The following is a 14,123-nucleotide window of genomic DNA, read 5'->3' as shown; positions in this document are numbered from 1 at the left end:
TTGAAGTATAATTCGTATACCATAGAATTCATACTTTTTTTTTTTTTTTTTTTAAGAGCAGGGGGTAGGTTCAGAGGGAGACGGAGAGAGAGAATCTTAAGCAGACTCCCTGCCCAGCGCAGAGCCTGACATGGGGATCAGTCCCAGGACTTTTGAAAATATGACCTGAGCCGAAATCAAGAGTCGGACATTTAACCGACTGAGCCACCCAGGCACCCCTTAAGCCCATTTTTTAAATTACGTACGTGGAATGTCTGAGTATTTATTTAAATCTTTAATTTCTCCCACCAGTGTTTTGTAGTTTTCAGTGTGCAAGCCTTGCACTTCTCTTGTTAAATTTATTCCTAATTATTTCATTCTTTTTGATGCTGTTATGAATTGTTGCCTTAATTTTATTTTCAGATTGTTTATTGCTAGAATATAGAAATGCAATTGATTTTGGGGGGGGCACCTGGGTGGCTCAGTCAGTTAAGCATCTGACTCTTGCTTTCGGCTCAGGTCATGATCTCAGGGTCCTGGGTCAGTCAGGCTCCATGCTCAGCGGGGAATCTTTCTCCCTCTACCCCTACCTCCTGCTCATGCACGTACTCTCTCCTCCCTCTCGCTCGCAAATAAATAAAATCTTAAAAAAAAAAATACAATTGATATTTTTTTATCTTCTTGATTTTATATCCGCAATCTGGCTAAATTTACTAGTTCTAAGACTTCTTTTAATGGATTCCTTAGTATTTTCTATGGACAGGATCATGTCATTTGCAAATAAAAACAGTTGTACTTCTTCCTTTCCAATCTGGGTCCTTTTCTTGCACAGGTATTTTATCCATAAAAAAGCAAATACCTGCATATATTTTCTTTTTCTCACAAACCTGACAGCTTTGCTTTTTATACTTAACAATCTAGCCTGAAAGTCAGTCCCTTTCAGCACCTAGCAAGCTTTCTCCTCTTACAGCTGCAGAGGAGGTATAAGTATATTGCCAGTCAGGCCTATCTTCCTCACCACCCTTTCTATCCTCATACATTTTGGGTTTTTTAACATCACAGTAGTCTCTTGGTTTTTTGTTAGTTTTCTGCAGTTTGTGACCTAAATCATTTGTTCTTTCTAACACTTCTGTACTTTCAGAAATGCAGGTGCTCCCTTACTGAGCTGGGAAAACTGACACAGAGAGTGCTCTCGAGTAGAGACAGCTAGTCAAGGGAGGATGTCTTCCGACTCCAGACACAGAGCTTTTTCTACTGTATCAAAGTGTTTTTTTTTTTAACTTTTATTTGAGAGAGAGAGTGAGAGAGAGCACGAGAGGGGGTAGGGTCAGAGGGAGAAGCAGGCTCCCTTCCTCCTGCCCAATGTGTAGGGCTTTACAATTACCCCTTGTTTGATTTGGCATCATTCCTGTTTATTATTTTGGATCTTGACAGTCATTTAGGCCCTCTCAGATATGCATCATACAAGAAATCACCTACTCCCCCTATCTCCAAGACACTGATATATAAAATGTTAAGAAGGAATAGCCAGAGCTAACCAAGTAACTGGACGCGAATGGTACTTAGTAAGTACTTGCTGTTGAATCAAGGAAAACATTCATTAAAAGCCTTTCTGTGTTAATAATAACATTTGGGTAAGAGTGGTTCAACCAACTTATTTTATCATTTAACCCACATAACTCCATCTTGCCCTCAAATATGTCACGACAAGTTTTGTCATTGTATTGAAACCTAATTGTACTCAACTCCTCATTCTTTTGGCTTACCAGTTAGTGACCATATCTACTAGAAAAAAACAGGCTCACCTGGCAGGGCTCATTCTGCCTGTCTTCCTGAGCACTAGCTGAAATGTGCTCATCTTTTCTTTGACCTCCAAATGCTTGCAAATTATTAAATTGGTGATCCGTTCTAGAATTTTACATGTCATCATTGTTAAATCCACCAGTTTGCAAGCTTATCTTTTTGAAAATTAAAACTTTTTTTTTTTAGATTTTATTTATTTGACAGAGAGAGACACAGTGAGAGAGGGAACACAAGCAGGGGGAGTGGGAGAGGGAGAAGCAGGCTTCCCGCGGAGCAGGGAGTGTGATGTGAGGCTCGATCCCAGGACCCTGGGACCATGACCTGAGCCAAAGACAGACGCTCAACGACAGCCACCAAGGCGCACCATGAAAATTAAAACATTTCTTTTTTTTTTTTTAAAGATTTTATTTATTTATTTGTCAGAGAGAGAGCGCACAAGCAGGGAGAGTGGCAGGCAGAGGGAGAAGCAGGGTCCCCGCTGAGCAGGGAGCCCGATGTGCGACTTGATCCCAGGACCCTGGGATCATGACCTGAGCTGAAGAAAATTAAAACATTTCTTGTCCCCAGATATCTAACATTGCTCCTCTGTTTCAAGTTTCTAAAAGAAACTGTTTCAATTTCTTAAGGGCCCTGGAATACAGTTTATTAGTTCAGGGAGCAGACATTCTCAGTTTCCTTTCCTAACCTGGCCTTCAGTTCACCTTTACCAAACTTGCTTAAGTAGGTAAGTACCTGGCATTTATGAAAAATATAAATGCCCAGACCCCTCCCCTAGAGACACTACCTCATTGTTCTGGATTAGGACCCATTACCCCAGGAGACTGTTGTGATGAACAAGTTTAAGAAACACTGTTTTATACATTTTGGTCATCTTTTTGTCATTCACTAACATCCCACCATCGACTTCAATCCATGAAGTTGCCCTTCTTTGCTCTAGTTTCTCTGAACATAATTATAAAGGCCTTTTTGGGTTCTTTAATAATTTTTGCAATACTCCAGTCATTTGGGACTTTTCATGGGGTCTTTTAGCTCTTTGTATTTACCTGTGTATGAGTATCTGAGTCTGATCTTACTGGAGAGCACCCTCTGCAGCTCCCCACCCTCTTTAGTCATTCCTAGCCCTCTTTATCTCTCATCAAAATTTTAGAATTTCATTCTGAAGACCCACCAGCCTAATCTTTGGCTAACACCTTCTTCAGAGTTTTTTCAAGTGCTGTGAACATTCCCAGTCTTGATGTCTTCCCTTCTTTTTATTTTTATTTTTTTGAGTTTTCAGAGTCATTGTTTGTTTGTTTTTATTATGTTCAGTTAGCCAACATGTCTTCCCTTCTTAAAACAGCTCAGGCAGTTATCCAACCACAGCAGCTTTCCCCTCCCTGTTATAAACAGTGCGGGAACATGTTCCCATTGTCACAAGCTTTCTGGCAACTTGATCTCAACAACTGGAATCAAATGAGAAAGAGCTTTTGGTGGCTTATATGTTTTCTTATCCTGTAGGTGACTGTGCCATTGACTGCAGGTAGTAACAGGGTCTCTTTTGGTTTTCCAGGTGGCAAACAATGTGATTTCTTCTGATTCTGTTTCATCTTCTACCAGTAGTTTCTGTAGCTCAAGCTCTACCGTTGGCAACAAGCAAAATGTACAAATGTTAAACAAGAGCGTACAAGCAGGTAAGTTACCTGAATTTAAACATTTCCATTGAAATACAAGTAGATCTTTAACATATGTTAAGATACTCAACCTCACAATAAAATGAAGATTAAAACTATACTCAAATGCGGGGCGCCTGGGTGGCTCAGTCGTTGGGCGGCTGCCTTCGGCTCAGGTCATGATCCCAGGGTCCTGGGATCGAGCCCCACATCGGGCTCCCTGCTCCGCAGGAAGCCTGCTTCTCCCTCTCCCACTCCCCCTGCTTGTGTTCCCTCTCTCGCTGTGTCTCTCTCTGTCAAAGAAATAAATACAAGTCTTAAAAAAAAAAAAAAGTAAACCTCTCTAAAAAAAAAAAAAAAACTATACTCAAATGCCATTTTTCACCTATCAGACTGGCAGAAATCTAGGTCTGATAATAAGTTTGTGGGCACAAGTGTAAAGAAGTAGGTGCTCTCATAATTCAGGCTGGAAATGCAATCCCTAAGACAAGCAATTTGGCAGTTTCAATCAAAATTACTTTGACCTGGCACTTTTATTTTTGGAATTTAGCCTATAGATATGTTGTGCATATGTGCAAAATGACAAGTGTACAGAATTAATCATTGAAGTAGTGTTTATTATAGCCAAAATTAATTTTAATTTAATTTTATTATGTTAGTCACCATACAGTACATCATTAGTTTTTGATGTAGTGTTCCATGATTGTTTTCATATAACACCCAGTGCTCCATGCAATACGTGCCCTCCTTAATAGCCGTCACCAGGCTAACCCATCCCCCCACCACCCTCCCCTCTAAAACCTTCAGTTTGTTTCTTGGAGTCCATAGTCTCTCATGGTTCGTCTCCCCCTCCAGTTTCCCCCCTTTCATTTTCCCTTTCCTTCCCCTAATGTCCTCCATGCTGTTCCTTATGTTCCACAAATAAGTGAAACCATATGATAATTGACTTTTTCTGCTTGACTTATTTCACTTAGCGTAATCTCCTCCAGTCCCATCCATGTTGATGTACAAGTTGGGTAGTCATCCTTTCTGATGGCTGAGTAATATTCCATTGTATTATAACTAAAAGTTAAATCAACTTAAGATACCCATCAATAGCCAAATGCTTAAATAAATTATCATACATCCATATAATGAAACACAGGGTGAGGAAACTCTCTCTACTAATATGACAGGATCTCCAACATTGATAATTAAAAAGAAAAAGCAAAATACTTTAAAAAATAAAAGAAGATAGCTGCTTGAATGTGTGCAAAAAATTCTGGGGTTACAAACTGAATGAATGGAGAACAGGAGTGTGAAGGAGGCTTTTCATTTACGTTTTTCTATATCTTTTGATTTTATGTAACAAAAATAAATGTTGCCCTTGATTCCCCCCCCCCCCTTAGGTCTTGTCTTTGTATCTGTCAACCTCTTCCTTACCTGGGTGACTGCCAGGACTATAAGCATTAACTGTCTTTCTCATTTGGGGTCAGAACTGAAATCCTGGGGCCCCTGGGTGGTTCAGTTGGTTAAGCATCTGCCCTCATCTTGGGTCATGATCCCAGGGTCCTGGGATCGAGTCCGCAGGGATCCTGCTTCTCCGTCTCCCACTCCCCCTACTTACTGTCTCTCTCTCTGTCAAATAAATAAATAAAATCTTTTTTTTTTTAAAGATTTTATTTATTCATGAGAGACAGAGAGAGAGAGAGAGAGGCAGAGGGAGAAGCAGGCTCCCAAGGAGCAGGGAGCCCGATGCGGGACTCGATCCCAGGACCCTTGGATCATGACCTGAGCCGAAGGCAGATGCTTAACCATCTGAGCCACCCAGGCGCCCAATAAATAAAATCTTTAAAAAAAAAAAAAAAAAAACAACTGAAATCCTTTACCCATTGAATCCATGTTAGTTGTTTTTTTCCCTTTAATATCTAAATTGACTTAGAAATAAAAACCTTCTTTCTTTCTTCTTCCCTCCCTCTCTCTCCCTCCCTGCCTCTGTCTCTCTGTCTCACACCCCTCCACACCACCCAGAGGAGGCAGTAGCCTGCATTTTCGAAGGCTTACAGTTTTCATTTACTGAATTGAATACACATGCTAACTAAGTCGCAAGGCTACTCCCAGGATATCTGTGCTACTCCCAGGATATCTGTGGATCTTTCTCCTCAGGTAATTTGGAGATTGTGAACGGTGTCAGAAAACACACTCGAGATGTTGGAATGACTTTCCCAACTCCAAGTTCTAGCGAGACTAGAATAGAAGAGGACAGTGATGTGACTTCTTGGTCAGAAGAAAAAATAGAAGAGAAAAGACTTCTCGCCAGCTATCTTGGGGACAAAAAGTTAAGGAAGAACAGACACAGTTGCTGTGAAGGTCAGTTTCTAATTCCAGTTTTGTAGCCAAAGAACTAATGAATTTCAAGTCTCTCGCAATGCTAAGATTCTTTATTTCTAAATGACTCTATGTTGACCCCATTTCCCTGAGCACTACCTTGGCACATTTTCAAAGTATCTAGCACTGTAATTACAGTCATGCCTGCAGTTTAGCAAACTCCGGGGCATCCTGGTGGCCTCTGACAGCTGAGTGCCCTGAGAGCCTATATTACACACATCTTTGATGAGAAGAATGAAAAATCTTTTTTCTTTCTTAAAAATATTTCCCATAGGGGTTTCATGGTTTGTTCCCGTGGAAAATGTGAAGTCTGGTCCTAAGGAAAACCTGCCCAAGCATCATGGCCCTGGTATCTGCTGGTTTGCACCAATAACCAACACCAAACCGTGGAGGGAACCGCTGCGGGAACAGAACCGGCAGGGACAGCACGTGGACAACCACGGGTCACTAGCAAGCCCAGGGAGAGACCCACTGAAGCCGTTTGTGAGAGCAACCCTACAGGTGTGGTGACCCTGAGTTAATTTTAGCCGCGTGTTGAAGAAGGTCAAAAGGGGAAATACAAAGAAGTTAAGACTGTGACTAGGCCTTCCAAAGAACAGTCCCGTAACCCTCATTTCTAGCCCTTTCGCAGTTCGTCTGTTCCCACTCTCATCGTCAATCAAAGTCTGCCTCACTGTTAACTCTTGTAAATTGGGCGTTGCCCTCTGTACCTGGGACAAGGCAGGAGAAGGGAGGATGTTGTGACGCTGCTCACTGGGGTCGTGGATACCTGCACGTGGAGTGCTCCAGAGAGTGTCAGCCGTATGCGTGTTCCTCCATTTACATAAGTCCTGTTCCTGCATAGCACAAAGTCCCGTCTTTATATGGACCTTGGGCGCTGAAAGAAATGTCATTTAATAATGTGTTTGTTTGAAGGGAAACTTAAAATAGCACAGTAGGCTGAGCTCTAGCCCATCGATATTTGGGCGAGTTGTAATTGCCACAGTCTTACTTCTTGGCTTACTCCGGAGGCATTCTTTGATCCCTTTGATTTTCCTCCTGGAGCTCTCCCCCACAGAGAGTTGTTAGATTGTTCTTCAACTCTGGGTATTTTCTGCAACTCTAGAAACAGGCTCTTCAAACCACGGTGGGGCCAGTGCTGTTTTCCAAGCCCGTGGAGAACAGATTGCATCATTAACGTGAGGTCGGGGGGCCTTTTTTCCCCCGTCAGGAATCCCTTCAGTTTCACAGACCTGACTTCATCTCCCGCTCTGGGGAGCGAATAAAGCGTCTGAAGCTAATAGTCCAGGAGAGGAAGCTGCAGAACATGTTGCAGAGTGAGCGGGAGGCCCTGTTCGACACCGCGGGGGAGCGGCAGGGCTGCCGGGACGCCACGCGCCCGCTCCTGAAGAGAGGTACTCTCTGCCTCTTCACTTGCCTCTCATGGCTGCAGAGGGCACGGCCTGCTTCCCAACCCGGGGGGGGGGGGGGGGGCGGGCGCTGCTCGGTGCCATCCCAGTCACAGGGACAGAAAGGGCCTGCCTTCTTGCTGAGACTCCACTCTCCCTGGGCAGCAGAACCTGCCCCGTGCGGCTCTCAGTGCTCTCGTGGTCCACACAAGCCCAAGGCTTCCTGCCCTGTCCCTGCATCTTAGAAACCAGAGTGTGCGGTGAGAATGGTGTATTCATAAGGCAGCTGTGGGTCTGTGAGCACGTTCCAGGATTGCCTGCCTCATAGGGTGGTGGTGGTTGTGGTGAGAGTGATGATGATGGTAATGGTATTGATGATAATAATAATAATAATATGTAACCTTTACATGTTTGGCCCAGGCACGGTTCTTGTTCAGTGCTTAGAACACCTCTCTGAGGCAGATGCTATTTAATATCCCTATTTTACAGATGAGAAAACAGAAACAATGAGAGCTTAAGTCCCTTGCCCAAGATCATACACCTGCTAAGCTGGGATTTGAACCCTGATGGGCTCGCTTTAGATTCTGTGCTCCTAAGAATTCCGCTAGGTGTAAGATCTCCATAAAACAATATGTGAACGCTGTGAAAACTACCAAGTGCTACCTACTGCTTTCATCACAGCCTTACTGTAAACCGGCCAGTGTTTCTGTTCACACTGTCTGGTCTGTGCTGCAGCGTGTTGTGTCTTCAGGAGCCTGCTGTCACAGGCCCCATAGTCTAACCCTGGCCTTGGTCTTGGGCAGTGCTCACCACCTAGTACTGTCAGCTCAAGGTAGGGACACCAAGTCCTAGCAGCTCCTCCTCACAGTTCTTGAGCGACACACCCTTCCCTGTTAAGACAGTAGCCACTGAAAACCCCTTCTTCTCATGCTTAGGCTTCCTGGATGCCCGAAAGAACAGGCCTGTTGGGAAGAAGGAAATGATTCAGAGGTCTAAACGGTAAGGCCAAAAGAATAAGAGTAATTATAAAAGTATAAATAAGGCCACCAAGTGATCAGGAGCTCTGGCTTGCCCCTAGAATAAAGACGTTATGCTCAAGTTAAAACGTTATGAGAAAATTAGTTGTGAAAGAAGTTTCTTATTTATAGCACTAAAAAAGGAAAGAAAAATAGATAGCAGATTGTGGTATGGATGAGTCAGATAAAAAGATGCAAAGAATTCCCACTAATTTGCATGCCTTAGTCAGGCTTCTCTTTGTTAGAAACCTAAATATAAATAAAGATACCTAAAATATAAGATATGAATATTTTGAAATAAGTGTTTATTTCGGGCATTACCCTTTATCCACACAATCACATTTCCAGGAATTTATGCAATACAGTGAGAAATAATGAAATACTAAGACATATGAAGCTTCACAAAAAGTCAAGTTTGGGGCGCCTGGGTGGCCCAGTGGGTTGAGCGTCTGCCTTCGGCTCAGGTCCTAGGATCGACCCCCGTGTCGGCTTCCTGCTCAGCGGGGGGTCTGCTTGTCCTTCTCCCTCTGCCGCTCTGCTTGCTTGTGCTCTTGCTCTCTCAAATAAATAAAATCTTAAAAAGAAAAAGAAAAAGTCAAGTTTCAAGCAGTGTGCACTGCTACCATGTGCAGTGTTTAAAACATATTTGTGCCTATATAGATGCATTTACTTTTATATGCATAGAATATCTCTGGAAGGATACCCCAGGAAACGGTAATAGCACTTGCCTTTGGGAAGAAGGACTGAATGACTAACATATAGAAGTAGGACAGAGACTAATTTTTTGCCTTTTTATCCTTGCTGAATTTTGTGCCATTGCATGCATTAGCGATTAATTAGCAGTATGCATGTATCGGTCATGAGAATCCCATGGATTTAATTGACATATAACATTGTGTAAGTTTAAGATACACAATGGGATGATTTGATGTATGTATATGCAATATGTTTAGCACACTAAGGTTAGTTAACGTCTCCTTTACCTCACATAATTACCATTTTGTTGGTGGTAGTAGTATTGGTGGGGTGCTGGGGGTGTTCTCACTGTTATGGTGAGAACATTAAAGGTCTAGCAGAGTTCAAGCACACACTGCAGTATTGCTAACTAGAGTCACCACGCTGGACCTTAGATCCCCAGAACTTTTTCCTCTTATAACTGGAATTTTGTGCCCTTTGGCCAACATCTCGTTATCCCCATCCCCCGCCCCTGGCAACCACCATTCTATTGTCCATTTCAGTGAGTTTGATGTTTTTAGAATCCACATATAAGTGTGATCATACAGTTTTGCCTTTCTCTATCTGACTTATTTCACCTAGCATAATATCCTCAAAGTCCATTCACATTGTTGCAAATGGAAAGATTTCCTTCTTTTTTATGACTGAATGATAATATAATAATATATTATATTTTCTTTATCCATTCATCTGTTGATGAACACTTAGGTTACTTATGGTAGTTCTATTTGTAATTGTTTGAGGAACCTCCACTGTTTTCCCACAGGGGCTGAACCAATTTACATTCCCAACTAGCAGTGCGTGAGGGTTCCCCTTTCTCTACATCCTTACGGACACTTGTTATCTCTTGCTTTTTTTTTTTTTTTTTTTTAAGATTTTATTTATTTGACAGAGAGAGAGCACAAGCAGGGGAAGCAGCAGAGGCAGAGGGAGAGGGAGAAGCAGCCTCTCCTCTCTTGCTTTTTAAATAATAACCATTCTAACAGGGGCACCTGTGTGGCTCAGTCGTTAAGCGTCTGCCTTCAGCTCAGGTCATGATCCCGGGGTCCTGGGATCGAGCCCCGCATGGGCTCCCTGCTCCTCGGGAAGCCTGCTTCTCCCTCTCCCACTCCCCCTGCTTGTGTTCCCTCTCTCCCTGACTCTCTGTCAAATAAATAAATAAATAAATAAATAAATCTTTAAAAATAAATAAATAACCATTCTAACAGGTGTGAGGTGATATCACACGTGGTTTTCATGAACAGCAACTTTTAAAAAATGTAGGTATGTTCCTCTTTGGTCTCGTTCCTGCCCTCCACTGTAGTGTTTTCAGTTAGTGATCATCTCCTCCATATCCAAAACCGACCTCCCCGTTCTCTACTCCCACACTTGCTTGGGCCACCCCCTCATCCAGCTAGAGAGCTGGGGAGCAGTCACCTCTAGCCATGTGACCCCCCGCTACACATGGGGCCAGCTAGCACATCCTGGACACTCGGCTTCTTGATTGCTCTGGAACCTGCTCTCACCACCTTGGTGCAGCCTGGCCCCCACTCTCAGAGGACGCTGTTCTTCCTGGTTCTGCTCTTTATTTTTTTCTCATTTATTTTCCACAGAGCCTCTATGTCATTTTCAATGATTTTTTTTTTCAAATTATAGAAGCTTTGGAAAATATAGAGAAAATGAGAAGAAAATAAATGTCACTGATCATCCTTCCATCTAAACTGAACTAACACTAGTCCTGTTTCTGGCAGGAGTGGGGGTTTTGCAGGGACCTGTATTCACACACACTTACTTTTTCTCAAGTTGTTGATCATACTATATATACAGGTTTGTAGCCTGCTTTATTTTGCTCAACATATATATTGTGACATTTTCCCATATCATTAAAAATTCTCAGATTCTTTGAAATATCTTTTTTATGCTTTGTAATAATTCCATTATATTCCATAATCTGTTTAACTTTTCTTTTGTGGGAAATTTAGATCATTTCCAATTAGAGTATATTTATCAAATGCATGTTTGATCATGTTCCTCCCTACTTAAAATCAGTGGCACCCAATCCTTGATAGGACAGAGCCCAAGGTTTTCACATGGCTACAAGGCCCTCCACAGCCCACGTCACCTTCATCTCATCTGCTTCCCGCAGGACCCCCTGCAGGCCTCTCTTTGAGGCCTTGACTCTTTCTTACCATACTCCCTTCTCCTCCCATCCCCTCTGCTCCTGTCTGTAAGACCCACCTTTCATTTCTTGGAGCTCTGTGTAGCATTTTGTACATAGGGCCATTATTGTACTTTTCTTTCTGTTATTTTCTGTGTGTTTAAAAATATACTAATTAATACATGCTATTATTTTGTATTGAAACTGTCCATTTTTGCATATAGAGTAAAAAGCTGTTATCTCCACCCATTTATCCCACTCCTTTCTCAGAAGTAACCACTATAAGCAGGATTTCTTAATGTTTTTATTCATCTGTCTGCCCTCCCAGATCATGAGCACCCCAGGCCAGCGTTCTTTGTGTCCATCCGTCTAACAGGAAGCAGACCCACGACAGAGGCCCCAGGCCGTGTTTGAGATCTAAATGCCCTGACAGCAGGAGACCTTAGGGACGTGGGGAAAAGAGATCATGTCCCTCTGTGTTTGGGTAACCTCACTGCTTTTTGTTTTCCTGCTGGCACCATTCCTAAGGATTTATGAGCAGCTTCCAGAAGTTCAGAGAAAGAGAGACGAGGAGAAGAGGAGACTGGAATATAAGTCATACCGGCTGCGAGCTCAGCTATTCAAGAAGGTCAGTCAGCCCTTGAGCAGGATCCATCAGGTTTATCAGGGGAAAGAGAAATTGAGAGAAACACATCTGACCTGTTTGAATTAACCATATCTGGGAAGTAAACTTAAGCTTATAATGCATTGTACCACTGCTGAAATTTGGAAGATAAAGGCACCTTCATTTGACTAGACTTCAAATAAAAAAATCTAAAAGGTGAATCTAGACAAGCCACCTTCCAGGCATACATTTGGAACAAAACCAAATTCTATACTTAGGAGTCATGGTGGAAACGTCCAAATCTATCATAACTGTTGGATTTTCATTCTAGAGTCCCAAATGGTAGTGTTGTGCCCCTTATTGGTAAGTCAAATACCTCTAGAGCTTGTAAAATAAACTGGAAAGTGTCTGAGTGTAGCGTAAGAGTTGGCAGCTTGGGGACTCAGAGCCTCAAAGCCACCACCATTTCCTGCCTGTAGCCCAGTGGAATCAGTGGTGCCGCAAGACCCAGACCCTCCGAGGCCAGGGAACTTGCTACCAGTATATTCCTTGAGAAGCCAGGCAGGCTACCATGCCTGAAGGTCCATATCCTTCACTGTTCTCATTTCCTTCCCAACCCCTTCACTTCACCACCAGAGGACTCTGAAAGTCAGAATCCAAAAGACAAGTTTATACCAGACCGATGTGGGATTGGAGAACTGCTTCTGGAGCACACCTGGAGCTGGGCTGGGCCGGGCCCTTCGAGGAGGGGGTCCCCAGGCGCCACATGGCCTGTCCAGTGGGTCAGCGTCACAGGCCAGGCCTCTTGTTGTGCTCGTATGTTTGAACTGATGGATGGATGGGCCTATCCAGATCATAAGTGATCCGTATCTGTACAGAAATAATAGATAGTGACTATATAGATCATCTTTCCTAAACACTTCAGGAAGAATTTTTTTGCATAATTACCATAGTTTCTGTAACTAGGGAAAATAAACAAGATTTGGGTAGAACCCCACTGGTCTCTTCAGCAACACGTCTGGGGTGAGGATTGGCTGCCTGCCTCTGATGGCAAGAATATCTAACTTTTTTCCTGTCTTTCTTTTCTTCCACAGAAAGTGACCAATCAGCTCTTGGGGAGAAAAGTTCCCTGGAACTGATATAAGATTATTTTCCTCACAGTCTTGGAATTATATTTTATCAACCTGAAGAAGCACAATCCTTTTATGAGTCTGGTTTAATAAAACTTAACTCCTCGTCTATGTTTAATTTAGAAGTAGTAAGTAAGTAGTCTGAGGCAGAGTGGTGATTAGGATTATTAATGGTTTGGGAGCAATACTTTCTCCACAGCGGCCTTGCCCACAGGAATGTTTGTCACAATGATATCATTTCTGAAGTCTAGCCACGAGTGAGTCCCTTTTTTGTATGTGTTTTTATACTTTTAGAAAATAAATAACTTCTGATTGATTCATAGTAAAGCAAGCAGCAGAGGGTCATTTCTTTACCATCTGGAGATGTTCAGGGAGCTATGTGATGTCTCTCCTGAGGTGTATGGGGAGCCTCTATCTAAAAGCATCAGTCAAGGGAAATGGGCTGTGGGAATGAAATATGGCCTTTTTTTTTCTTTAAGATTTTATTTATTTATTTGTCAGAGAGAGTGCGCACGCACAAGCAGGGGGAGTTGCAGGCAGAGGGAGAAGCAGGCTCCCCGCTGAACAAGGAGCCTGATATGGGACTCGATTCTAGGGTCCTGGGATCATGACCTGAGCCAAAGGCAGACGTTTAATCAACTGAGCCACCCAGACGTCCCAAAGTATGGCCTTTCTTTACAAACACAGCAGGCCATGATGACAGCTCGGCCTTGGGCTTTGTGGAGATGGGGTCTGGTTAGAGTTGCTGTTGGGCATGCCCGGACACTCCCAGCAGACCAGGCACCTTGGGTTGAGAGCCTTCTCTTAGCTTCATTCCAGCTTGCCAGGGCCCTCTAGCCTTTGGTGGATTTTCCTCTGGCTACCCTCTCTTCAAGATTGAAGCCTCAGAGCATTTATCATCACACAATGGAACCAACATTTTATAACCCGGATAACCACTTCTGAAAAGTATGAATTAATAAACTTAATAATGTACGTAAAGCATTTAATTAATCCTGTAGCCTGGAATGACAGCTAAAGCCCAGAGTTGAGCGGGGGGGAAGGTGCTAATCGGCCTCATTCAAAATTCAGGGAAGCCCCAGCAATATAGTAAGGGACCAGCTGCCTCCCCAGCAGGTTTCCGCAGAGGCCAAGTTAAACAGCAGACCCTGCCTCCAAGCACAGCTCAGAGGGTGCCGCCAAGGCTCCCTTCCTAACCCAGAAGGAGGCTATGAAGAAGGCTCAGACACTGACTGAGCCAGCCAGGCACCCCTGCCTGATCCCTTTGTTTTGCCAGGCCTAACACAATGTGTAGCATGTGTTTGACTCAATAAGG

At 43.2% G+C, this 14,123-nt stretch overlaps 1 protein-coding gene across 3 annotated transcripts in view; it reads left to right on the top strand.

The window, feature by feature from the left end:
• Nucleotides 1–12,926, top strand: part of ALMS1 (ALMS1 centrosome and basal body associated protein) — a 208,625-nt gene extending 195,699 nt beyond the window's left edge. For 2 of the 3 annotated variants that reach the window (XM_088026459.1, XM_028116263.2), the window contains 7 exons: nucleotides 3,332–3,452; nucleotides 5,577–5,780; nucleotides 6,073–6,299; nucleotides 7,009–7,192; nucleotides 8,122–8,185; nucleotides 11,603–11,702; nucleotides 12,773–12,926. In XM_088026459.1, coding sequence (XP_087882585.1) covers nucleotides 3,332–3,452; nucleotides 5,577–5,780; nucleotides 6,073–6,299; nucleotides 7,009–7,192; nucleotides 8,122–8,185; nucleotides 11,603–11,702; nucleotides 12,773–12,817 — 945 coding nt within the window. In that variant the 3' untranslated portion in view covers nucleotides 12,818–12,926. Of the gene's footprint in view, nucleotides 1–3,331; nucleotides 3,453–5,576; nucleotides 5,781–6,072; nucleotides 6,300–7,008; nucleotides 7,193–8,121; nucleotides 8,186–11,402; nucleotides 11,703–12,772 lie in introns of those variants that run through there. The other variant, XM_088026458.1, reaches the window with a different exon arrangement.
• The last annotated feature ends 1,197 nt before the right edge of the window (nucleotides 12,927–14,123 follow it).

The sequence above is a fragment of the Eumetopias jubatus genome, unplaced genomic scaffold (assembly GCF_037043125.1).
Source record: "Eumetopias jubatus isolate StellerSeaLion01/CBP00866 unplaced genomic scaffold, mEumJub1_p1.0 scaffold_9, whole genome shotgun sequence".
Taxonomy (NCBI): domain Eukaryota; kingdom Metazoa; phylum Chordata; class Mammalia; order Carnivora; family Otariidae; genus Eumetopias; species Eumetopias jubatus.
This window is presented reverse-complemented; position numbering and strand designations above follow the sequence as displayed.